The sequence below is a fragment of the Lutra lutra genome, chromosome 14, assembly GCF_902655055.1.
Source record: "Lutra lutra chromosome 14, mLutLut1.2, whole genome shotgun sequence".
In the NCBI taxonomy this organism is placed as follows: domain Eukaryota; kingdom Metazoa; phylum Chordata; class Mammalia; order Carnivora; family Mustelidae; genus Lutra; species Lutra lutra.
In genome coordinates, this window is record NC_062291.1 from 58,026,011 (window position 1) to 58,052,104 (window position 26,094).

General features: G+C 53.2%; 1 protein-coding gene across 1 annotated transcript in view; it reads right to left on the bottom strand.

The window, feature by feature from the left end:
• Positions 1–25,465, bottom strand: part of RRP12 (ribosomal RNA processing 12 homolog) — a 29,590-nt gene extending 4,125 nt beyond the window's left edge. The window contains exons 1-30 of the mRNA XM_047702515.1: positions 25,239–25,465; positions 24,467–24,696; positions 21,813–21,896; positions 20,066–20,142; positions 19,528–19,633; positions 19,205–19,321; positions 17,969–18,107; positions 17,704–17,831; positions 16,721–16,819; positions 15,996–16,087; positions 13,607–13,718; positions 13,281–13,378; positions 11,953–12,067; positions 10,574–10,716; positions 10,237–10,358; positions 9,276–9,340; positions 9,019–9,181; positions 8,426–8,580; positions 8,135–8,202; positions 7,482–7,575; positions 6,765–6,923; positions 6,549–6,629; positions 6,219–6,324; positions 5,901–6,008; positions 5,236–5,393; positions 3,758–3,849; positions 3,393–3,554; positions 3,100–3,272; positions 2,745–2,882; positions 362–411 (exon numbers count right to left, since the gene is read on the bottom strand). Coding sequence (XP_047558471.1) covers positions 362–411; positions 2,745–2,882; positions 3,100–3,272; positions 3,393–3,554; positions 3,758–3,849; positions 5,236–5,393; positions 5,901–6,008; positions 6,219–6,324; positions 6,549–6,629; positions 6,765–6,923; positions 7,482–7,575; positions 8,135–8,202; positions 8,426–8,580; positions 9,019–9,181; positions 9,276–9,340; positions 10,237–10,358; positions 10,574–10,716; positions 11,953–12,067; positions 13,281–13,378; positions 13,607–13,718; positions 15,996–16,087; positions 16,721–16,819; positions 17,704–17,831; positions 17,969–18,107; positions 19,205–19,321; positions 19,528–19,633; positions 20,066–20,142; positions 21,813–21,896; positions 24,467–24,696; positions 25,239–25,377 — 3,573 coding nt within the window. The 5' untranslated portion in view covers positions 25,378–25,465. The remainder of the gene's footprint in view (positions 1–361; positions 412–2,744; positions 2,883–3,099; positions 3,273–3,392; positions 3,555–3,757; positions 3,850–5,235; positions 5,394–5,900; positions 6,009–6,218; positions 6,325–6,548; positions 6,630–6,764; positions 6,924–7,481; positions 7,576–8,134; positions 8,203–8,425; positions 8,581–9,018; positions 9,182–9,275; positions 9,341–10,236; positions 10,359–10,573; positions 10,717–11,952; positions 12,068–13,280; positions 13,379–13,606; positions 13,719–15,995; positions 16,088–16,720; positions 16,820–17,703; positions 17,832–17,968; positions 18,108–19,204; positions 19,322–19,527; positions 19,634–20,065; positions 20,143–21,812; positions 21,897–24,466; positions 24,697–25,238) is intronic.
• Between the last annotated feature and the right edge of the window lie 629 nt (positions 25,466–26,094).

The window sequence follows — 26,094 nt, forward strand, 5'->3', positions numbered from 1 at the left end:
TAGCTGAGGTGACGCGTGGGGCCCTGTGCACTCCCCAGTGGTGGCTGCCCCTGCCCCACGCAGGAACCTGCCCCTTGGAACACAAAGGCCAGATGTTGCTTGAGCCCTCGGGGGAGAGAAAAAGGGCTCTGCCTGTCTCCTTCAACTGGTCACCCACTACAGTGCGTCCTGTAACACACACCATACCCTCTGGACTGCCCCCTACGCACCACCGCAAGGCTCTGCTGTGGATTCAGGAAACAGGGCAGGTAGGTGTGTGTGCACTGTGTCCGGGAGGGGAGTTAGGGAAAGACAGGCAGAGGACCTGTCAGCCCAAGGCTTCGCCCTGAGGGCACAGCCACCCATCAGAGGAAGTACTCACACTCCTGACACCCATGTCTTCCATCACGTCAGCCATCTCTTCATCCTCCCCTGGAACCAAAAGGAAGAAAGGCCTATGAGCATGCAGGGAGCACCCGTTTGCCCAAAGCCCACACACATGTTGTCCTGCCTTCTCCTGTCTCATCAGGCTGACGGAGCTGGCAACTCCAGCCCAAGAAAACCCACATCCTTCTGGGCGAGACAAGACTCCTGAACACCGACTGCCTCTTTATCTTTCCCATCCTAGGCCCCATGGATGACGGCCCCTCAGGGAAGTGATGATCCCACTTCTGAGATAAACACAGCTTGTTCTGAGACCCTAAGAAAACCCTGGGTTTCCTCGGGAGTCAGACACGCCTCAGGCCCACAGACATCCCGCTCTTCCTGGAGGACAGCCTCATTCTCCTACTTGAGAAACCTTTCTTTCTTTTTCTTTTTTTGCTCTCTATGAGCTGAGCACTGTGAAGGAATGAGACAAAGAAGTATGAACCAAGAAAATACACAGGCAACCAAAGTAAAAATAGATAAAATGGACTATCACAAAACTATACTTCTGTGTCTCAAGGACACAACAGACTGAAAAACCACTCTACAGAGTGAAGGGGAAAATGTATTTTTAAATCACACAGGTGACAGAGGTGCCTGGGTGGCTCAGTGGGTTAAAGCCTCTGCCTTTGGCTCAGGTCTTGATCCCAGGGCTCTGGGATCGAACCCCGAGTCAGGCTCTCTGCTCAGCAGGGAGCCTTCATCCTCCTCTCTCTCTCTCTCTGCCTGCCTCTCTGCCTACTTGTGATCTCTGTCTGTCAAATAAGTAAATAAAATTAAATTAAAAAAAAAATCACACAGGTGATAAAGGGTTAATGTGCAAATTGTGTGAAGGCCTCCACAACTCAACAACACAAAACAAACATCTCAATTAAAACGAACCAAGGGTTTGCGCAAAGGGAATTCTGGCACACGCTGCAGCCCGATGAGCCTTGCAGACACCAGCTGAGAGAAATACACAGGTCATGGACAGACAGTGCATCATTCCACTTACTTGAGGCACCTAGATTCCAACTCAAATTCAAATGACTACAGACAGATTCTGGAATGGGGACTGTCACGGGCTGGGGTGGGGGCCAGGAGCAGGGGCTGTTTAATGGGCATAGAGTGTCAGTTTTGTAGCTGAAAGTGGTCGTGGAGATTGGTTGTCAGACAACGTGACTGTACTAAGCACCAGTCTACATGCTCAAAAATGGTTCATGGGGTAAGTTTCTTATTATCTGTACTTTCCCCTATGAAATTCTGACCAGCCGGGGGAGACACAGTTAAGCAAAGTCAATCAACAAGCAAATTACACCACAAGACAACCTGGGACGACATGCCCCATGCTGGGTGGTGCCCAGGCTTGCCAGGAGCGCTGGGGGATGAGGCTGAAGGCTAAGGACCATGGACGGGCCACAGAAAAGCACTCGGATTGGATCTTAAAGAGCGGGGAGGCAGGAAGAGAAGGGAAGGGTGTTCCCAGCACCAAGGACATCTGGGCAAGAAGGGAGCAAGGAGACTGAAACCTAAGAGCGGAGAGATGGGGCAGCGGCAGGACTGGATCAGGAACCAGTGTGGTCACCCTTCCACTATACGCAGACACGGCTGTTCTGGCTACCCACTTTATCTACAACCATGATGCCCATTTTGGGATAAGGATATTAAAGCACAGAGAGGTTAGTGATTGTCCCCGGTCACACAGCAGGTAAGCCGTGTGAACACTGGTTCAGAGGCTGTAGTGAGTCAAGCGCCCAGGGATCAGGACAGTGGGAATGAAAAAAAAAGAGGAAGGCAGATAAATGTCTGAAAACAGGCTTTCTGATCCAACAGATGACACGGGGGAGGGGCATCAGGAAAGACTCCACAGGACGGAGACTTCTCACCAGGGCCTCTCCCAGACAGCAGGAGACCATGCAGTAGGGAAGGAGGCAGGCTCCAAGCCTGGGTCCTCTACCTCTAAATGAGCTTCCGGACCTCAGCCAAATCACATTTTAAAAAAAAGAAGGAGAAAAGGAAAAAAATGGGAGAAGAGGAGAAAGAAAGCAGCAGAACAAAATAAATAGAGGCCAAAACAGTGTCACACACTCTTAAGAGGAAGTACGGTGTTTTGAAAGTTCTGCCTGGATGATGTATATATTGTATAAATGGCTAGCTTGCAATAGAAAGATTTCTTAATGTGGTCAAAAAAGTTTGAGAAACTCAAAAAGTTTGAGGAAGTTGCCTTAGCTCCCAGCTCCTTGTCTCTGCTGTTACCTACACCCCCCAGCAAGTGGGAGCTGAACGAGTGAGTGAATGAACAAGAGAGTGCAGCCCCGCCCAGGCCAGCACTGTGTCCCCGGAACGGATGACAGTCCCACCTTTCGTGCCTTCCTCCTCCTCCGTCCTGGCCGTGACAGCATCGTCCTCGTCCTCCTCCCGGATGATGAGGCGGCCATCGGCGCTCACCTTGAAGCCGTGGTCCTTCTTCTTGGCCCGGCCAGGCCCAGGCTGTGTGGCTGGTGTGACAGAGTTGGACAGTGAAGAGGTGGCAGGTCAGTCCTAAGACACCCACAGCCCCCTCCAAACCAACGACACGGGTGCCTGCAGCACACGGTGTGTGACTGTGGTGGTGAGGGGTGCCCACTGGCCTCTGGGGATGTCACCCCAACCCCTAAATGGGGCACCAAGGCGAGCCTCTTTTCTGGACTCATGTGCCAGTCACTTCTTGCTTACCGAGGACTCGCTGGGCCACCTTAGGGTCCAGGAAGTTGAGGGGCTCATCTCCACCACCCTCCTTCAGCCACGCCCGGCTCCTCTGTCGGGCCAGCCTCCGGCGCTCCTTGGCCTGGCTCCTTTCCTCTTCTTCCTCCTCCTCTTCCTCCGAGTCCGCCAGAATCTCCTCGATGCTAAGGACAGAGAAGTGGCAAGTCAGGGTGTTCCCAGGAGAGGCGGGGGCAGCTGAGCATGGGCTGGGCAGGCTGTGGCTGAGGAAGACCCAGTCCACACGACCCCACTACGGGTCTTACCTGTCCCCTTTGCCCTGGGCAGACTCCTCTTCCTCCTCCTGCTCCTCTTCCTCGGCAGCCTGGCTCAGAGCACGGTGCCTCTTGGCGCGGGCCTCTGCCTTCCGAATGTTCACCAGGACCTTGTGGTACTCCTCGGGCAGCAGCCCCTTCACCAGCTCAAACCTGCAGGGCAGCGAGAGGCTGGCAAGGCACACGGGCCACAGAGCTCTTTGGAAGTAGAAGGGCTCGGCCAGAGCCCTGCTGGCCACAGGGGCGGGACTCAGACCCAAGCCCTCCTGCCCAGTCCGCTCTCTGCAGGCTCCCTGCGGGGACTGGAAGCCCCTCAACTCCTCCCTGGCCCTCCCCCGTGGCTCCCGCACACAGACCCGAACTTGCGGATGAACTTGATGAACAAGTTCCGAAGCTTCATGCGGAAGTGCCGCCGCATGTCGTCTGAAAGCTTCCCGATGGCCTCCATCTGCCGGGCAGAGCAGCAAGAGTCAGGGGCACCCTCCACCCTGTCTGCCTCTCACTGTGGTGCAGACCAGGCACACAACAAAGGGGTGAGGGTCGCAGTAACCCCATTCCTGGCCCACCTCTTGATCCAACTGCATTTTTGCAACCCGGCAGCCGTCCACCTTCCCCCTAAGCCTCCTCTGTGACAATCCACGACTACCCTTCCGAGATTATAGCTTCCGAGTCTTCCGAATAGTCTGGCATCTCTCCTTTATTACCTCACTGAATCCTTAGAACCCCATGAGGCAGATCGATCATGACACCCAGTTTACAGACGAGGAAACGGAGGCACAGAGAGTTAAGTGGCGGCTCCACGGCCAGGGAGAGCAGTCAGCCCAGACCTCTCTGATGCCATGGCCCACACTGGGCCCCAACACCGCCAGGCTTCTCCAGGTCCCACACAACCCTTCCACCACTCTGTGTTCATCTCGTGGGGACAATTCACACACCTTCGTTGGGCTTGGCTGGGACCCACGAATGGGTGGCAGATTTCTGCAGTGTCCCCAAACAGAGCTGGGGACACAGAGCCCCAATGACCCTTTGAAAGGCTTTCATAAACTGTCGGAACCCCATGACAGACCACTGCTCTGCCCTTCTCATTTCTGGTCCCCAGTAAGGTGGCAGGCTCGGGAGGGCAGGGGCAGGCTACCTTGACCCCCATCTCCCCTTTCTTTCCTTTACCCAAGGCCAGATACGAAGAAGAGAGGCAAGAGAGACTTGGAGGTGCGACCCCACCCAGCTGGAAGGGAAACACTGAGGAGGTGGACGTAGGGGCCAGAAAGACCCTGCCGGTGGCACACCCTGGGCCCAGCTGAGGGGCTGGGACCCAACCCCGGGGCGCTCTGTGGGCCCTTCTGCAGTCAGCCGGACTGTCCAGAGGAGCTTTCTTGAACCCAGAGGGTCAGAATGCAAACACACAAAAAAAGAAAGCAAGATAATGGGCCCCGTGGTGGGGAGAGCCCTGAGGGTCAGTTCTGAGCTTTGCATTCTGGTCCCAGGGCCACTCTCACTAGCAATGTGACCTGGGGAAATCTCTGGCCTCAGTCTCTCCATCTGTAAAACAAAGGGTGGTCATGCCTCCTGGCCTGCAGCCTGCAGAGCCCTTATTTCTATGAAAGGGGAGGGGGTGGGCCATAGGAGGCAGCCTGGCACCATGCACCTCCTTCACTCCCACCAGGTAGGTATGTGTTACCCTACCGGTCCTTTCCAGGGCTCCTGCATGACCTGTTCCATGAGATGGTTCAGAGCTAAACACATGTCCGGAACTTGCTGGCCTCAAGGCTTGCTGGGTCCGTGCCAGCAGGCCAGAGGCCAGGCTGCCACCCACCGAGGGGAAGGGGGCGCTTACCACCAGCGGCACGTGTTTGGCCAGGCACGCCACATCCATGACCGCTACTGCCACCTTGATGAAGCCCAGTGCTGACTTGACCACATCACGGGTGCGGGAAGCCAAGAGCAAGCACACGTTCTCCAGCAGCTGCTCGATCGTGCTGGTTCCCATGAGACCTGGAGGTTCCAGAGGGCCACCGTCAGAGACGCCCAGGACCCCATCCACACCAAGATCCCTGTCAGGTCACATGAGTTGGAACTAACATTTGGGGGACTTCTGTGTACCCGGCAAGGTCCTAGTCACTCCGCATAGAGTACAGCCAACCTGTGATCAAGTCGTGTTTTTCTCTCCCATGTTAGAGGTAAGAAATTGAGGTCCTACGAGGTCCATAAACTTGCTCAAGGTCTCCCATGGTTGGTAAGAGGCAGAACCGGGACTAACACCTGGGGCCTGACCGCCTCTGATCCCCTCTGACAGTGGGACACAGGGCAACTGCAGGTACACAGGAAAGATGACATGGATAGCAGCAGGGACAAGAGGCAGCTAGGCGTGGCTTTGGTTCTTTCTCCTCCCTCGAAGAAGGAAGGTGATAGCTATCTTATTCTGATAATGACCTTGCCCTGACCTTCTGGGCATTTTCCTATCCTGAGGGCTCCCCAGGCTTTCAAGGAAGCAGTATTCACCTTTAAACTCAAACAGGAGGTGGGTCAGGGCCAGGATGCTGCAGCTGACCATGGTCACAGCGCCCACGAGGCCAGGGTAGATCAGGACGAGGTAGCGCTGCAGGGCTTCTGGGAGGGCGAGACAAGGGCAGTCACACAAAGGCAGAGCCACTCCGCATGCTGCACCTTGGGCCCCCCAGGGAATGGGACTCCACCCAGAGAGGAGCAGCCTGCCCGCTCCAGAGCCAGGCGGCTCTCCCCACCTTTTGTCTTTAGCTAGTGGTTTGGAAGGGTACCTCCCCGACACTTGCGAGCGGAGCACGTACCCCAGCCCCTCACCTTCTTGGTTTGGGCCAAACCGAAGGAAAGCACGGCCCATCTCCAGCAGCAGGGCAAAAGCGTTCTTCCGAGCCCCCACCGACACCTCCTTGGTGCACAAGATCACCTGCCCAGACAATCCCTTAAACACGAGCTCTGGAGCTGCCCGCTAAGGGACCAGGTGGTGGCCTGAGGCAGAAGGGGGCAGGCAGGGGTGCCGAAGCTCCCAGGCAGAGAACTGAGGCACCCCTCACCCCCATACTGCTCTCCCCCAATCCTGACAGGTTGTCAGAAGCCACACTCCAAGGAGCCCCTCAGAACACACGTACACCTCCCGCCCACACCCCTCACCTCCGGGACGAGGGCAGTGATGAACTCCTCGTGTTCAGCGGACAGCTTCTTCACGATATGCATGAGGCACTTCAAACGGGGCTGCAGGGCAGGGCGAGGAGAGTTAGGACCCCTCAATGCCACCTGTGCCCCTCAAGTCCCCTGTCTCTGGGATGCTTCTCCCCCAGTGTCGCCCCTCCTCCCGTGGGCAGAGCACGGGTGCCTCGGAAGCCTCACCCTCTTGGCAGGGGAGGAGGTGCCCTGCAGCGAGTCCAGCAGGGTCGCCTTCAGGTCGCCCAGGTGGCTCTGCACGAAGCGGGCCCCAGGGCCCTGGGAACAGGCGCACACCTCCTCCAGCACCCGGTAGGCCTTCTTCTGCACTCCGTGGGCCTTGCTCTGGGCAGGGACATGGTGGTCAGGGAGAGGTGAGGGAGGGGACTCGGGGTCCCCCATCCATCCATCCACCCCCACATGCACTGTTCAAGGACAGTCACGATACAGCCACCATTAACTGTGACCAGCACTGGGGGGATTCGGGACCGCAGCCTGCCTCTGGAGGGCTGGCAGAGTGGGGGAGGCTAACTCTGTGCCAGGCAGTGGGGGGATGCTGCAGGGGGAGAAGGCCCGCCAGCCTCCACTCCACTCCACTCATAAGCCTCACAGTGACACTCATCCAGCAGCGGGACCCTGCAGTGCCTCGCCTGCACTGAGGCCTGTGTGCCCACTCTCCTTTCTGGCTGGAGCACTCCGCTCTCCCCTTCTTTGCCTAACTCTTTGGCATCACAAAGGAGCTCTGTTACTCCCGCTAAAACAACTCTCCAGAAGTTAGGTGGCCTTGCCCTGGCCTTCTGTGCCTGCCCGAATGGTCCAGACAAGAAGACAGGTCCCACCTTTCCAAGGAGGCCCCTCTTCCCCCAGGGGTGGTCCCATGGGAGTCCAGCCCACACGGCTCACCTCCAGGTAGGGCCGGATGGTGGAGTACAGCTTGCCGATGGCAGCTTCATCCGCGTGGGGAGCCAAAGCCACAACCAGATCCAACACAGACAATCTGCTCAGGGCAGAAGACCAAGGACGGGCTTAGGGTGGGCTGGAGAAGGGCACAGACTATCAGTGCCTTCTATCTACTGGGTACAGAAGTGGGAGAAGTCAGGGTGAGGAGGACCAGGGGCCCCAAAGGAGCCTGGGAACAACAATCACAGCTCGCAGCCAGTTTAGCTGTACGGAACCATCTGTGGTTCCAAGGTCTTCATGTGCATTTAAGCCTTCAGTCCTCACAACAACCCTGGTGCAGGTCTATTATCAAGCCCATCTTCAGAGAGAAGGACAAAGAGCGCACAGAGCAGGTAAGTAATCTGTCCAAGGTCACAGAGCTTGTCATCAGTAGAGCTGGGATTTGAACCTGGGCTGTGTATCGCCAGGGTCCGCATCCTTCCCCAACAGGCTGTAATGCTTCTCTGAGAAGGAGAAGCCAGTCAGGCTTCATTGTCGAGCTGGGACATTCAGTATCTCAAAACCTTCCCAAATAACAGCAGAGAGAAGCCACAGGGCTTCTGCTCGACACACGCTCTAGCCGCCTGGGCTGTCCCAGCTCAAGTGAAGCGTTTTACCTGGTGAAGTCAGAGCTAGCAGAGTCCAGCACCTTCTCGCTGGCCTTTTCCAGGAAGCTGTTCACCAACTGGCAGCCGCAAGGGGATGAAAAAGAGGGAGTCGGTGAAGAGAGAAACACAGAGAACTGCACCCCTCCCCACACAGCCTCGACCCAGGTGCCGCTGGTATCCAGTGCCGTCCCCCAGGTGGTGGAGCCCAGGCAAACCCTGGTAGGTGGGCCCTTTCTCACACACCCAACCCAACAGTCAGCCACCTGACCGTTCCTCCCTCCCCTCCACCAGCACGCTCACCTGAGGGTCTGTAATGGTCAGGTAAGTTTTGACCGTTTCTAGCACAGCCCGGCGGGGGGCTGGGGTGTCCCCAGCTGCAACAGGTTGCCCGTATAGGTTGAAGAGGATTGGCAGAAAGTTCTTGGCAAAACGGCTCACCTCCACACGGTCGGCCTCTGGCAGGAGAACCAGTTTGTGTAAGAGGGGCAGGAGTCAGCCCCGCCTCACAGGCTGTTAGGGCTGCGGCCAAGAGGCAACCTTTTGGAGGACTCATGACAGGACCTGGAGCCCACACATTTGGGGATTCTCTGTGACAAGAGGTGTCCCCATACTCTACACTCCTCCGTGGCTCTGTCCTGTGGGTCAGCCAAGAGCCGGACACATGGTAAAGCCCTTACACCGACTGGATAACACCCAGCAGCTGTCAGCATAGTGGGAGTAAAGAGAAAAGGGGCAGCTTTCAGTGTCCTACTAACTCCTTGGGTCCCCAGCAGAAGCCCCAGGTCCCTGCAAAGCCTCAGCTATGGTTCTGGCAGTGAGGCACAGCAGGCCAGGAGACCCAGGCCACTGCCACTGCCCCCCTCCCCACCCCTAGCCTTAGGGCCCATACATACCCGCCTCACAGCCCTTGGTGACGAGGGTGCGCAGGGCTTGGCACACAGTGACCCTTAGGTCTGGGCGCTCACTGATGGCCGTGCCCAGTGTCCGTGCCAGCCCTTTGAAGGAGGCGGCCACGTCTGTGGGCTTCATGCAGAACCCAGGCAGGAGGGTCCAGATCTGGGGGGTTGGGGAGGGATGGGCAAGGAGAGTGATGTCCCGCCACTCAGGCCCCCACACCATCCAACTCATGTCCCCCCAGCTGATCCCTTACCTGCCACTGGAGTGTATCGTAGATCTTGGACTCCACTGTCCTGCCAGCCTGGGCCAGATCCGTTGCTGTGTGTGACACAAGGAGAGAGTGGGACCTTGGGCACCCTTCAGGCCAGGAGCCTCATTTTTACCAAAACCAAAAGCCCAGTAATGAGAACAAGAATGTGGGTGATTCCGCTCTCCCCACAAACTGAAACATGATACTTGTTCATTCGAAAAAAATTTAAAAGATCTACATAAAAGGCAGTGGGTGTCTCCTCATCATCTTAGCCTTCCAGGGATAGCCACGACCTCTACTGACTCCTTCACATTTCTTTACACACACACTTTTAAAAATATAAACAGGCCTGTACGATGCACATACTGTTCCGAAACCTGGTTTTACTTGACGGTAAGGTTTCTGAGTGGGAGGCTGTCTGCTGGGCACGTCCATGACGACTGCACTTCCCGCTCACATGGCAGCTATCGCCCGGTCTACTGAGGAGCAGACCCGGAGAAGCTGAATCAACTGCCCACAGTCACCCCGCTGCGGTGCAGCTCCACTGAGATTTGCATCTGACCTGCTCAACTCACCGTCTCTAAATATGCCCGTTCCCGCGTGAGGTCTCCCTCTCTTCACAAAGACCACACCTTGGCCCACGGCGGGACTTATCGTAACTAAGTTTACCAGAACCCCCCTGAGGAACGTGGAGGTTTTGTCAGATTTTTATGAGGAACGGCTCTGCATATATACAAACTGGTTTGTTCTTGTCTAATTACCTCAGTAGGACAGGAGGCCGCTGTTGGCCTGCCACAGGGCAGGGTCCCATGAGGGGGAGCTGCCTGGCTGTGCCTTTAAGGGAGGAGGAAGGCCCTCAACCACTGGCTGGCCACCTGCCTAGCAGAGGGATGCGGCCCAGTGTCCTAGGAGCCCTTCCTGACCCCTTCAAGCCAAGGCTCTAGGACTAAGGTGGGGTCCATACCTTTGTTCTTCAGGGTGGTAGCCAGGGGTAAGAAATATGTGGTGAAGAAACCGAGTCGTGTTTCCTGGACGTGGTCCCGGATGACAGGCAGCAGCCAGCTCCGTGGGAAATCCAGAGTCTCCCTGGGAGGAGGCAGGGAAGGCCCAGTGTGAGGACAGCAGACCCAGCAGCCATGGCCCACCGAGCCGAGGAGCTCGAGCCCTGCTGTGGCCTCTCCCGCTGACCCCCACGTGACACACAGAGACCTCACCCCAAAAAAGTTAACACCCTACTGAAGGAGAACAAGCCGCCGACTGCCCCGGGGCCTCGTAGGGAAGTCAGCCAGAACCGCACTTACTCAGAGCCATCAATTTCCAAAGGCACAGCCTCTAAAACCACCTCGGGTCCCATGCTGGCCACCGCTGCCCCCACGGCCTGATCCAGAGCTGCCGTGTGAGGGAAGTGCGGGGAGAGACGCAGGTCACACAGGGACTGGAGGCACTGGAGCAAAAAAAGACATGAGAGGATACACCAAGGCCTGCTCACAGAGCAGGAGCCCACGGCTGAGTCAGGGCCAAATTCTCAAACAAGAGGATGAGAGGTCAGGAACACGGGCCCATGTTCAGCTCTAGGTCAGAGATCACAAACCAATAACCACATTTAACCTGTTGAAGAGTCTCACCTCTCCCCAATGCCCCAAGAATTTAAAAGATTCTGTATTTATTAGTAACACGTAAAAATCAGAGTTCACGTACAAACATACATTTCCAGTTTATCTTGAAAAAATGGGAAACTCTGGCCAAGGGAAAAGACACACCCACGTGTGACAATTAGCAAATTAGCAGATGCTGAGGAGTGGATGTCCCTCAAGACAAGGCTGTGACCTCTGGCCCACCACAGCCCCACAGAAGCCACCAGGGCCTTGCCTGTAAGCAGCCAAGTTCGTCAATCTAACCTATTAGAGGCCAGGCTTCTTGAGGAAGCCCTTGCTGTCCCAGAGTGGCTCCGTTCTTCCAACCAGCAATGATGAGAGTCAGTGAAGGCCCCAAGAGGCCAGGATCTGATGAGGGGTCTGGGGCTTGCCTCCCTAGCTGGGGAGGATCCCTAGGGGATCCCTGACCCTTTTTTTTTTTTTTAAGATTTTTTATTTATATATTTGACAGAGAGAGAGAGAGACAGTGATAGAGGGAACACAAGCAGGGGGAGTGGAAAAGGGAGAAGCAGGCTTCCTGCTGAGCAGGGAGCCTGATGCAGGGCTTGATCCCAGGACCCTGGGATCATGACCCAAGCCAAAGGCTGACGCTTAACAACTGAGCCACCCAGGTGCCCCAAGGGATCCCAGATTCTTAAATAGTTTACTCTCGGCTGCAGTAATCTGTCTGGGACCTAAGGCTGCTTAAAACACTATAATCCCTTGTTAGAGGAAGTTCAGAGAATTAAAAACAGAGAATAGGAGTAGGGGTGAGGGAGAGTCATGATGGTTCCCTGTTCAAAGCCATCAACCCCAGCCCGGACTTACTGGCCAAGGGGCCAGGGGAGGTCCCACCCCTCTTTTTGTTTCTCACATGTTGGCTCACTTTCCTGGAGACACTGTGCTGGGCACCTGCTGTGGGTGCCATTAGGGATACAACAGGGGGTAAAGTGCACAAGTAGCAGGCACATGACCACTCTAGGAGCCCACAGTCCGACAGCCCAATCGCCACCTCCTGCCTTGGCCCTGGCAGCTCCCCAGCTCACCTTCTTCATCACAGGATGGGCCTGCCTCCCGCAGGCCTGGAAGAAGACACACAGCAGCTGCAACACGGAGCTCCAGGCTGCGTGGAATCTGTATGTCAGGCCTTCCTCCACTGCCCTGCCAGGGGAACAGTCAGGGTCAAGTTCCTGCTCATCTGGGCCCCAATCAGGAAGTCAATGGCTGGCCCATGAGCTTCAGACCACCAGCTGGCCAGTAAGCATGGAGCCCCAGGAAAGGCCAAAGGGGAGAACTAGCATTTACGATGCAGCCCCTGTGCTGAGTTTCATCTGAAATCCTATTGCTTAAAGAAAACTCTGAGGTACGTGGTTTCTTCCATCTTCAGATTGGGAAACTGAGGCTGAGAGAGAGGAAATAACCTGCCAGGGTCACTCTGCTAGTGGCCACCCTGGGCCTCCAAAGCCCATGCTGTCCCTGTCTCATGCTCTCCTGGTCCGACCCAGGATGGGCTGCAACGGTAGAGCAGGTGGTCTGGGTCGAGCGGGGAGAGTGGCACAAGGTTGGCTCTGCCTCCCAGCCTCCTGGAGGTCCGAGGCAAGAAAGGCCAACAGGGGTCAGAGTCGGGAAACAGGAGAGCTGGAGGTGCGGGTGGCTCCGAGTTTTCCTGAAACTCCATCACAGATGCATCCAGAGGCAACAGGCCTGTTTCCTCACAAGGAGCAGGACCCAAAGCACCACAGCCTGGAGGTGAGCACACAGACCCAGGGCAGACACCAAAGATCCTCACTCCTTCCCCAGGGCCCCTCCAATGTCTGCAGTGCTCGGAGGCCCCTCACCAGCTGCAGGAAGGACAAGGATGGTCAGTGGCCACGCCTGGGAATGGCTCCTCTTGCAGGCGTGGAGGGCAGCACGGCACGTGAACAAGAGTGGGCTCTGCTGTCAGGTGGCCCCCTCCTAGTTGTGTGACCTCAGCCTGTCTGTAAAGTGGGGGTCAGTACATATCTCCTAGAACCACGAAAACCACTAATGGCTTTTATTCGTTGAGTGCTTAACTGCGAGCCAGATACAGTTCTGAGAACTTTACACATACACACACATTGAACCCTCATATCTGTCAGTAATCTTTGACTGATGAGGACCTTGAGGTATTTAGACGTGGAGGACACGGGGGAACTTGCCCCAGATGACCAGCTCAGAATCCATACTCATGAGCACATGATGGCACCTGGAATGTGGCCAGTGCTCCATCAACAGCAGCTATTCTGGCACTGCACACGTGCCCCCAGTAAGTGACAAGTGGAACACCTGTCACTACAAGGAACTTTCTAGAAGGTACACCTATTCCTTCCTAACACAGATGCTGTGTTCTCACCTGAACATCTTGAAGACATGCTGGGCAGGGCCAGAGGCTGAAGAGGTCACGGAACCAATGCTGGCCATGTGGGGAGCGACACATTCCTTCAGGATCTCCTGCAAAAAGAGGCCCCAGCTGTCTGGGCCTAAAGCAGCCTCCCAGCACCACTCAGACCTCCTAGCAAAAGTGATTGCTTTTGGACACTTCCAGGAAGTCGATCCCCACCCCAAGATCCTCCTCCCCAGATCCAGCTAGAGGTCTAGGGCGAGTTCCAGGAGAGACAGAGCAGCCAGTAGAACCCTCTGTATTCTCTGCTTCCCCCCCTAAAGCTGGGGCTGGGGTACCTGAAGGCTCTGAGTGGCAGCTGTCACCACCTGCGAGTGTGGGGAGAGGAGGCAAGTGGTCGCGGTTCCAAAAAAGCGAGGGAGGTGGCCCAGCCCCAGGTCCCGCTGCAGTCTGTGAAGACAAAAGGCTTCTGTGGGGCCTGGTCCTGGGCCTCAGGGACCCACATGGCCCAGGTCCAATGACAGTCACTGATTTGGAAGGTTCTACAGGGCCCTTCTAGTGGGCAATTTTAAAAAGTACTGTTATTCAAGTTAATAGCCACATGTGATAAAAAAATTTCAAGTAGGTCTTCAGAATATAAAGAGTATACTTTATCACACTTTTCTCCCAGACTGACCTTCAGATGAACTTTCCAGAGGAAAATCAAGGTTAAGTTTCTCAAATACTCTTCCAGAAGGTCTTACACATGTACAAACATAGGAAGTAATATATGCTAACATCTACTTAACACTTTTCATTCCCCAAGCACTGTTATAACATATTCGTTCACTTAAACCTTGTGACAACTGAGATTCAGTCCAATGACTTAATAATTTATTGTAAGTGGGGAACCTGAGGCACAGAAAAGTCAAGTTACTTGCCCAAGGTCACGTCGCGAGTAGGAGGCAGGAGTCAGGATCACACCCTGACAGTTTCACTCCAGAGTATGCTGTGAGTCTTCTCAATACATTTTGGGGATCTTTCCGGGTGAGCATGTACCTCTCTACTTCAGCAACTTTTTTTTTTTTTTTAAGATTTTGTTTATTTATTTTACAGAGATCAAAAGTAGGCAGAGAGGCAGGCAGAGAGAGAGGAGGAAGCAGGCTCCCCGCAGAGCAGAGAGCCCAATGCGGGGTTCGATCCCAGGACCCTGGGATTGTGACCTGAGCCAAAGGAAGAGGCTTTAACCCACTGAGCCACCCAGGTGCCCTACTTCAGTAACTTCTAATGGCTACAGAGTATCTCACAGTATATTGACCAGTCCTCTCCTCAGATACATTTGTGTATGGTTGTGTTTGGCTTCTAGGTTTTTCTGCTATTAGCTACAGCATTACAACAAACAGCCTAGGATGTATGTCGTGGCACAATTGTGGGAGGCTTGCAATCTCAGGACTAATCCTGAGAAGTGGAGGGGACACCTGGGTGGCTCTGTCAGTTGAGTGTCTGACCTCAGCTCAGGTCATGGTCTCAGGGTCCCAGGATGGAATCTCGAGTCCAGCTCTGCACTCAGCAGGGAGTCTGCTTCTGCTTCTACCTCTCCCTCTGGTCCTCCCCACTTTGCTCTCTCTCAAAGAAAAAAAAATCTTATAAAAAAAAATTCTAAGAAGTGGAGAATAAGGCTATTTTGCCATTTTCTGTCCTCTCCAGAGAAAAGCTGGATGGTGTGGATAGAGGATGTGGGCCCGGCAGGTGCGGGCTGGAGACCTGTCTTCGCTCCTTTGCAGCGGCATGACCAGCTACCTCGCACTGCTTGTTTCTGGCTCAAGAAAAAGGCTAGCAGAGGCGCCTAGGTGGCTCAGTGGGTTAAAGCCTCTGCCTTCGGCTCAGGTCATGATCCCAGAGTCTTGGGATCGAGCCCCACATCGGGCTTTCTGCTCAGCAAGGAGCCTCCTTACCCCTCTCTCTCTGCCTGCCTCTCTGCCTACTTATGATCTCTCTCCATCAAATAAATAAATAAAATCTTAAAAAAAAAAAAAAAAAAAGGAAAGGCTAGCACATTCCTCCCAGATGGCTGTGATGAGTGAGGTGGACAATGAGGGAAAGCACTCAGCGCAGGGCCTGAGAGAGCAGGCCGATGGGAGCCCTTCAGCACAGGGAAGGGAAGACACAGCATGGTGGGGCCCCAGGGTCCTCAGAGATCCTCACTCCAGGCGAAACCCAAGTTGCCAACTGATACACTTATTCTTCTCAGCCTTATTCTGGAAAAGCAAAATTATCAGGTGGCTACTGTGAAGTGGCCAAGCTCACACATGCATGTTCTGACAGACACAGAGCAGACACTGGGTGTACAGAACTGCAAACCCCAGAGGAAGAGCCTGTTAACCCAGGTGGGAGGAGGGGTAAAGCCACAGAAAATGCACGAGGTCGTCTGAGAAGGAAACCAACCACAGAGGATTCAGTCAGGGGATGACAAAACTGAGGATGGAACTGAGGCTCCACCTCTGGGGCGGTATGCTTAGCCCACCCTGTTGCTCCTTAGAGCTCACTGGTAACTGCTCTGGCAAGACAGCACCAGCCCCACAGGCCACACCATCCTGCCCTGCACCTCAGAACCAGAGCTGGTCTACAGCACACTTGACAAGGAAACACTGCCCTCCCTCTCTAGCTTCCGGCTTCTGTCCCTCCCATCTGCACTGCAGAGCAGGTAGCCTGGCTGGAGGCCTTGGGACACCCCTCCACCACACCTACCTGACCAGGTTGATGTGAGCTTTCTCCATGACCTTAAGCCAGGCCAGCAGGGGTTGTAAGTCATTCTCGCTGGGAACATAATCATATAAGGCCTAGAGGTTGGACAGGGAATAAGCAGAGGACTGAGTGAGTATGTCTGCTGTGGCCTAATGACAATGACCCCTTCCCAGCATGTCCCAATGACAGGCCTGCACAGGTGGCCCCGGAGCTCCCAAGCCCCTTGGTCTTTCCAGGTCCTGTCTTTCCCTATTCGATGAAACCCTCCCAGTTCTGCTCTTATGGGGTCAGTGTCTCTAGAATCAGCTGAGTAAAACCTGGGTCACACAACCCTTTGGATCTCACAAAAGCCACAGAGCCTCTCTCAGGAGAAATGTACACAGGCGCACATATGCACACTTTGCAAACAAGAAGGGGATGTTTATGCTCCCTTCCCCAAATCCATCCAGGGATCCCTAAATTTGAGAGCCTCTGCTCAAGATATGGGTTACAGCATGAGACCATGCTGAAATTGTTTATTAAGTTAAGTAAGAGTCGGAGTCCCCATGTCCTGTGGACACTGATGTGGCTTCGGTGGCCAGTCTCCTAGCTGCCTGCTTCCTCTCTGCTTGACTACTGGCCTCCTCCGCTGGGCTAGTCCAGTCAGCCCACTCAAGCTCACTCTGTAGACAAGTAACGGGCCCCCCCCTCACCCTTCTACCATCACACCTCTCTGTATCAGGCCTCACCGTGATGATCTGGGCGTTGAGCTCTGCTGACAGGGTGCCCAGGCTGGGCTTGGCAAGGAAGAGGCTGTGGAAGGCCTGCATGGCACAGGCTGTCACCAGCTGGAGAGGACACATACACTCAGTGGGGGACTGCAAAGCCCATGGCTGCCCTGGGCTCCTCAACCTCCAACTCCAGCCAGTGGGCTGGGAGAGACCCACACCCCTGACCTCAAGCATGCCCCCCACGCCTAGACACTCAGAGGACTGTCACTATATGAAGGCTTGGCAGCTACTGAGAAATTTTTAAGAGATTTAAATAAAGATAATAGAGGAACATGACCAAATAGTTTCTAACAGAATGGGTTATAGAAGCAGGCTATATGTGGTGGGCAGGCTATGATTATGGCTGTATTTTCACAGGTTTTTATCTGTTTGTTTATCCAAAAAAAATATCTGAAAGGACATACAGCAAGTTGTTCTGAATGGGCTCTTCCTTCTAAACAATGATTGTGTTATTTACATAATAGATGCTTTAGAAAGAATGTATCCTCCTACAAGAGGCTATACAAAAATTAACAGAATTGTGCTAGCATGACAAAAATGTAGATCGTTTTATGTATTAAAGCTACTGTACAAATTTGTGAGTAAATAAGCAAAAAGAAAAAAAAAGAAAAGAAAAGAAAACAGATCCATGACTGTGGCTGAAACAGCTCAAGCAGGGAGAGGGCTGCTGCCTTACCAGTCGCGCCTCGGCTCCCTTCCCCCGACCCGATCCCTGAGACCAGCTCCCAAAGGGACCGGGACCCTGAAGATAGCCTGGTCTATCCGACACCAAGAATGGCTGGTGTCCTTGGTCGTGGACAAGAGCAGGGTTGGGGTGGGGAGGCCCCGGCTCCTGCTTCTGGCCGGACCGGCAAGTTCTCAGGCATCAACATCATGGGCCTAGGGTCTGAAGTTTAGCCCCCTGCCCCAGCACACTCCTCTGGCTCCCAGGCTGAGCTCACCACATGGCTCAAGGTCATGACCCTGAGAAGGGTCTCACTGCAGCTCTTGACCAGGCCTTCTGGGAAGCAGGGCAGCGCGTCCTTCAGCAGCGTCAGCATGTGTAGTGTGGTGGTGGCCTCCTTAGAGCCTGGCAGGCGAGGGAGCTGAGCCTCCAGCCCACCCTCTCAGGGTGGCCTCAGCCCACTCCTCCCAGGCTGGCCTCAGCCCACTCCTCCCAGGCTGGCCTCGGCCCCCACCGGCCCTGCCGGAGACCCGGTTCCCCACCTCCAGACTTCTCAATCTCCTGGATGCAGAATTTGGCTGTGGAAACGGCAGCAGGATGATGGGCAGGGGCTTTTTCACCAAACATGAACTCACTGCCCTTGAGGACGGAGCACACGCCGTGCTGGGCAGCCTTCCGGATCTGCGAGCCAGGGAGATGGGGGCCAGGCCCAGGTTAGCATATACCCAGCAGCGCGGATGGCATGCCTCCTCCACAACCGACACTATACCCAGCCCTGCCTGTGTGCAGACTCCTGAGCAGGGCAGTGAGACGAAGCTCGGCTCCGATCTCTGCTCTCCCACTAGTTCCCCAAACGGCCTTGAACGAGCTAACCACTTCATCTCTGAGCAGCAGCGTCCTCATTACTCCAGGGGTTCCATCAGTCACCCCACAATACCAAGTGTGACCAAGCCTGGCACTGTTCTCAGGACTGACGGTCTGGCAGTCTGGCCAAAAACTCGCTCTCTCTTTGGCAGGCAGAACACACACACGCATACACCAGGAGGTAAAAGTACTTTGCAGACTATACGGCAAGGGTTGTTACTTTTTACACAGTGGTCAGGCAAGTGTCACTCCAGTGAAGTGACACTGCAGCAGAGACCTGAAGAAAGCGCAGAGCGGCCTCGGGAATACACAGGGAAGGAGGCGTGACCCGACCTGGGGAAGCGTGCGGAGCCCCTGAATGACTGCGGACCGCTGCTGCTGTGCTAGAACAAGCGCCCTGCCCTCAATTTCAGAAGGAAATGCGGTGGCTGGCCACCACTGCCGAGGGCCTGCTCTGAGCCAGGAACTGTGAGAGACACTGGAGTTGCCCCACACCCTTGCAGCGAGCTCAGTATTACCGGCCCTATGTTCCCGCTAGGAAGCTGAGGCTCAGAGAGCTTAAGTAACTCGCCCAAGGTCACACACGAGTGGTGAACCCAGCAGCCAAGTGAGGAGTGTGAGACTCCAAAGCCCCACGCTGCCCCTTCCTGCCACTGTAGCTAAACCTGTCACTAACCAGTGAGGCAGCAGGGACTCAGGACGGCCTGACAGTGAATACCCCTTCTGTAGGATGAGGAGCTGCCTCTCACCTTCTAGGACTAAACAAAGACGGTGTCAGGGACAAAAAGTAGAGCCTCAGGGCAAGAGCCCAGCCCTCGGGGCAGCCTCCCCTACTCCCCCTACTCAGACAGACGAGCCCACTTACTAGAATGGCTGCCCCCTGCCCCCATATCCTGGGGGCCCAGCAGCCTCACCTTGGGCTTCGGGTGCACCGTGAAGCTCAGCAGCCCCTGGTACACTTGCAGGGTCACAGGGTAGCTCCAGGCCTCCAGGTCCTGCTTCCGCAGAAGGGTGGCCAGGCAGGAGAGGACCTTCAAAAGAGATTCGGAGTCTCTCAGTTTCACCTGCTCCAGCCAGCTGGGAGAAGAGCCCAGGTTCTCACCAACTCCAGAAAATCACATGGGAATCCGTCGGAAGCCCACGTGGTGCCTGTACCCCTCCTGGGGAGTATCCGAGCTCCAGCCAGATCTGTGGGGCTCTGGAAGACAGCAGAGGGGAACCAGACCCAGACACTAACCCATCGGAGGGCAGAGGTGGAGCCACTGTTGGTCTGGGCTGCCATGATGTCCATGAAGGCCTTGGAGGTGTCGGAAAACTTCTTAACGAGTACAGGACTGGGCACACTGTGGGGGAAGAAAAGAGACGGCGGAACCCCGAGGGGCGTCCTACAGCAGCAGGAGCAAGCTTAGCCCTGGTCTGAAGAAGGGAGCTAGACAGAGGGAGGCAGCGCTAGCCCAGTCACTCAGCAAGTGGGCGGGAGTCAGGACAGGAGCCCACTCTTCTGGACACCACCTCCGTGAGCTTTTTGTGGCACCTGAGCTCCGCGCCTCTTCCCTTCTCCACTACCCATTCCATTCCCACTAGATGGGCCCCCACTGCTCTCCTCAGTCCTCTCCCTACCTCCCCCACCTGCAAGACCAGGGGCTCACACCCTGTACAACACCCCAAGCTGCCCCGGGAGCCTCACGCTGATAAGGCCATGATGATATCAGGCCAGCTGATACAGTTCCCTTTGCCCCAAGAGACTCTGGGCTCAGACCAGGGACAGGACTCACCGCTTCAGGACAAGGTTCAGCAGGTAAGCGACAGCAGCCAGAGACTCGGGGGACTCCACTGCCTCCACTGTTGTCATCTGAGGGCCAGACCACAGTGGGTGAGTGGGAAGTTGTGTAAGCTAGGCAGGTGGGGTGCTAGGGGCACCCTGTGCCCAGCAGGATGGTGAAGAACAAGAACACTGGTGTCAGAGGTTCAAATCCTGGCTCTGCCACTGTGTGACTTTGGGCTAGCAATAAACCTTCTGTGATTCAGCTTCCTTACTAGTAAAACAAAGATAAGTTGTTCTAACATTTCACCAAATTCGTATGTGTCAATCCCAACACTGCCCAGCCCATAATAAAAACTATGTATTACTGGCTAACTTATTCATTATGCAGAAGGCTTCTTCCATAAAGGGCCAGATCATAAATATTTTTGGGTTTGCAGGCCATAGATGGTCTCGGTTGCATATTCTTTTGAGTGTGTTTTGAACAATCCTTTAAAAATATAAAAACCATTCTTAGCTCTCAGGCTGTACAAAAACAGGCCTTGGATCAGATTATCCCATGGGCCGTAGTCTGCCAAACCCTGTTCCAGAGTAGTGGTTCTCAAACTTTTACATCGTAGAATTTCTTGCAGAGTCCCCGAGAGAAGTTTTGTTTACATAGGTGATATCTACTGATACTTACCACATTAAAAATTAAAACTGAGAAATTTTTAAAATACAAGCATACACGGGGCGCCTGGGTGGCTCAGTGGGTTAAGCCTCTGCCTTCAGCCCAGGTCATGATCTCAGGGTCCTGGGATAGAGCCCCGCATCAGGCTCTCTGCTCAGCGGGGAGCCTGCTTCCCCCTCTCTCTGCCTGCTGCTCTGCCTACCCTCTGTCAAACAAATAAAATCTTAAAAAAAAATTAAAATAAAATAAAATACAAGCATACACAAGTACAATTAGCTGTTGAAATAACGTCAGCAGACATGAGATAACTTCTGGAAAACTCTATAGTACACTCATGAGCGAATGAGAGTGAAAGGGCAAATGATGTTGTAGTATTATTATAAAAATAATTTTGAGGGGCACCTGGGTGGCTCAGTGGGTTAAAGCCTCTGCCTTCGGCTCAGGTCATGATCCCGGGGTCCTGGGATCGAGCCCCACATCGGGTTCTCTGCTCAGCAGGGAGCCTGCTTCCTCCTCTCTCTCTGCCTGACTCTCTGCCTACTTGTGATCTTTGTCTGTCAAATAAATAAATAAAATCTAAAATAATAATAATAATAATAATAATAATAATAATAATAATTTTGATAGCCCACGAACCCCAGAAAAGGGTCTCAGGACCAGCCTCCCACCTGCCCCACCCCTGGCCACACTTTGCCAACCATTTTTCTAGAGGATTCCCTGGGCCTAACTCAGCTTCATGGATCAGGGAAGAAAACACAACAGCAACAACCAGAATGGTAGGTTTTTGTTCTGTAAGGATAGTGTAGCAAAATACCACCAGCCTTATGAAGCTACCACCTGAGAATGACCAAAGCACTCTTTTTTTTTCTTTTTTAGTAATCTCTACACCCAACCTGGGGCTTGAACTCACAGCCCCAAGATATCAAGAGTCATATGCTCTTCCGACTGGGCCAGCCAGGCGCCCCTGAAGCACTCTCCCTTACCCAGGAATATCCTGCTCTATCTCCTCATGCCAGGGGCACCCATCTTCTCTCTCCAACGGGAATAATCTGCTGTTCTGGACACCCACTCTCAAGTCACACCTACTCACCAGTGCAGCGAAGTACTCAGTCTCTGTCTCCTTCCCTCCCTGGGAGCGAATCACCTCAGTGACAGCAGCCAGAACAGCACAGATCTGCACGTAAAGGAGAAGGCACCTAGGACATTTATTTTATACTGAATCCCGTCCCTGGGCTGCTTCTTTTCCTTACTCCTTCACAAATTATTCTCCTGACAAGGCCTAGAGATAGATAAGATGAACTGCACTCAGAGCCAGGCACACACACCATAAGACCCAGCGAGTGGGCAGACAAGTTTGCTGAGACTCCACCTCTAAGACCCATCTCTTACAGGAATACCCGCATGAAACTGCAAACATTTAGGTACAAGTGTGTTCACTGCAGCAACAAACTGAAACAACACAGCAGCCATCAACAGAGGATTAATGAAGTATTACTATTATTATTTTTCAAGATTTTACTTATTTATTTGAAAGATAGAGATAGAGATAGAGAGCACAAGCAGGCAGAGCAGCAGGCAGAGGGAGAAAAGTAGGGTTTCCACTGAGCAGGGAGCTGGATGTAGGGCTCGATCCCAGGACCCTGGAATCATGACGTGGGTCAAAGGCAGACACTTAACCAACACTTTAACCGAGCCACCCAGGTGCCGCAATAAAGTATTATTACTACATAATAAGTAATGATGGATTCAAATACTACAGGACTATTGAAAATAATGGGAAACAATACTATATTAATTTAGAACTACTGTTCAGTGGGGCAAAATTGCAGAACACTGCATATAAAATATAATCTATAAACGTAAATAAAAAAATACACAAGAAAGTCTAAAACAATAATGTTCACAAGAGGCTACTGAGCACATGGAACATGGCTAGTGTGACTGAAGAACTGAATCTTGAATTCATAAATTTAAAAATGAACACTTAAGGGGCACCTGGGTGGCTCAGTTGGTTAAACGTCTGCCTTCTGCGCAGGTCATGATCCCGGGGTCCTGGGATCAAGCCCTGCCTGGGGAGGCTGCTTCTCTTTCTCCCTCTGCCCCTCCTGCCCTTCTTGTGCACACAAGCACACATGCTCTCTCTCAAATAAATACTTTTTTAAAAATCTAGTTATGGGAAAACAAATATATATATTTTTAAGATTTATTTATTTGAGAGAGAGCACTCGCCATGTGTGCAAGTGTGGGGAGGGACAGAGGGAAAAGGGAGAGAGAGAGAATCCCAAGCAGACTCCTAAGCAGAGCCCAACTCGTGGCTCGATCCCACCACCCTGATATCATGACCTGAGCTGAAATCAAGAGTTGGAGGCTTAACTGACTGAGCCACCCAGGCACCCTGAAAACAGATTTAAAACAGCTTAGATATATGACTGTAAGTTTTAAGAAAACAGATTTAGAACAACTTGGAAATATGAACCTTTTGCTATTGTAAATTTTATGACCAAATCAAGTCCTTTCAAAGAAGAGTTAGCATCCAAATAGACATGTAAAGCTAACATACACTCCAGATTCTGAAGACTTAATATGATAAAAATAATACAAATCATCTCATTTTATATCGATTATAGGTTGAAATGACAATAATTAATGATAGTAAGCTTATTATTAAGATTAATTTCAGGGGGCGCCTGAGTGGCTCAGTGGGTTAAGCCTCTGCCTTCAGCTCAGGTCATGGTCTCAGGGTCCTGGGACTGAGCCCCAAATCAGCAGGGAGCCTGCTTCCCCCACTCTGCCTGCCTCTCTGCCTACTTGTGCTCTCTCTCTCTCTCTCCCTGTCAAATAAATAAATAAATAAAATCTTTTAAAAAAAGAAGATCAATTTCATTTACTTTTTACTTTTTTAAAATATGGCTACTAAAACTTTACAATTATCTGTGTGGCTCGCACCACATGTTGGACAGTGCTGGGCTAGGCAGATACGTGATAAGCCATCAACAGTAACTACCATGAAGAAGTTAAGCTGGGAGAACAACTTTGACGTTTTATTCTACTCCCATCACTTTGGCACCATTCATAATTTTGACATTTTTCATTTAAACAATTAATATAAATATGTATAATTTAAAAGTATTAACTAAAAAAATACAAATACAATCTGGTTCTTGTTAGATAAAACATTTTCTATCTATTGTTACTCAGCATTAATTTACTTAACAAACGTGTCTTGAAAATATTCTATGTAGGGGCGCCTGGGTGGCTCAGTGGGTTAAGCCGCTGCCTTCAGCTCGGGTCATGATCTCAGAGTCCTGGGATAGAGCCCCGCATCGGGCTCTCTGCTCAGCAGGGAGCCTGCTTCCTCCTCTCTCTGCCTGCCTCTCTGCCTGCTTGTGATCTCTCTCTGTCAGATAAATAAATAAAATCTTTAAAAAAAAAAAAAAAGAAAGAAAGAAAATATTCTATGTAAAAAGTCCTGCCTTACGAGAGGTAAGTATTTGGAAAATATTTCTAACCCGAGGGACTTTACACTTGAGTAGGAGAGATGCTGGTAGAAAAAAGCAGAAAGTGGAACCCGCCCTAGGAGAGCTAGTGAGTAGGGAACACAAAAGGTAGGAGAGATGACACATCATCCAAAAATACCAGCTGTCTCCCGCCACAGTGAGCCAGCACTGGGAGAAAATAAAAAGAAGCCCAAGTCTGTCTGGCTCCTCCTCACCACCCCCAAGTCCTCCTGACCCTCCCCCCTACCTCCTTGTGCGCAGCTGAGTTGGACTCCCAGAAGCGCTGCACTTTGCTGAAGGTGACATTTGTGCAGTCCGAGAGGCCGCTCAGGAAAGTGCCCGAGGACTTCTCCGTGAGATCGGCCCCCCCCTCCTCTTCCATGGCCGTCTCGGGGGCTTCGCTTTTGCCCACACGCAGGGACCCGGACTGCAGCTCATTATGCAACTTCACCGCATCAACAGTCAGGTCGCTTTTTCCTGAAAACCGGAGGCACAGGTGAGGCCCTCACTTCTACCTGAACCTCCTTTTGGCCGAGATCCACCCATACGACAAAAACTAGCAGGGTCCAGGCCCCAGCTCGAGAGGCTGAATTCTGAACATGGCCTGCCTCATCAGCCCACCATACCCCTAGAACTTAGCAAACCCGCCGGGTTAAAGTTTCTGCTTCTGTGTCCCGACGGATTAAGTGCCGGTGGGAGACGGCGCGGGGGCTGCACGCAGGGGCTTGGGACATAAATGCAGGTGAAAACACTTTGGTCAGACTCCCCCAAAGTTAATTACAGGTAAGTCCCAACTCTGACACCCGTGGTACCCAGGGCTAGTCATTTCCCTACTGCGGACTCCATTTCCCCATCTGTCAAATGCGGAGGGTGGGTCTTTACAGCAGGCTCCACGTGCGACGTTCTAGGAGAAGAAACGTTCAGCGCCTGGGCCCCAGGGCCTCCAGAGAGGCCCAGACCATCAGACCCAGATCCGCCAGAACCCCGCCGCCAGCGCGTTGGAGTCTCGACCCCGCTACCTGAGGGCCGGCTGAAGAAGCGGCTGCGGGCGGCCTGGCGGTGGCGGCAGATGGCAGGGTTGCTGTCGCTACTATGGCCTTTCTTCCAGCGTTTTAACTTGGCCGAGACACCAGAGGGCAACTTCCCCGAGCGACCCATGTCGACTATACCGGGGACAGAGAGAGCTTAAAGCTCCGGCTGCCAGGGACCGGGAAACACGCGCAGAACCCACGTGGATAAGTAGACTGTTTCACTTCCGCTTTCTCTGACGTAACTTCCGGATTCGCGTCTGTTTCTATGGCAAAATAGTCAACATCCGGTTTTACATTTCCTCCGTGGTCAGGGTCCCGGAGCCGCGTAGATGAGGCTGGTTGCTGAGGAGTCCCTCGGGCTTATCTTCCAGGGCATCGGTTCTTGGCTACAGGAGTGAGCCTTATAAAACTAGAATTATTTTGCAGATTAAAAAACAACCAAACGTGGGATACCTGCGTGGCTCAGTCGCTTAAACCGCTGCCTTCCGCTCAGGTAATGATCCCAGGGTCCTGGAATTGAGTCCTGCATGGGGCTTCCTGCTCAGCGGAGAGCCTGCTTCTCTCTCCGCCTCTGCCTGCTTGTGCGCTCACGCGCGCTCTCTCTCTGACAAATAAAATCTTAAAGAAAAAAAAGTGTATTTGTAATTCTTTTAAAGATCTAATTTCGAAAGTAAAGCTTGGAAGCAAGTTTATTTGAAAGAGTCAAAACCTGGGCAAACTTGAAAGAGTAGAAAATCAGTTTGCTCCGAAACGAGAAAAAAGCTGCCAGTGATGCTCTAAACCTGCTTAGTTACTTTCATTTAGTACCGGGGGGTACCCAATTGCTAAACCGCCCCCACGCCAC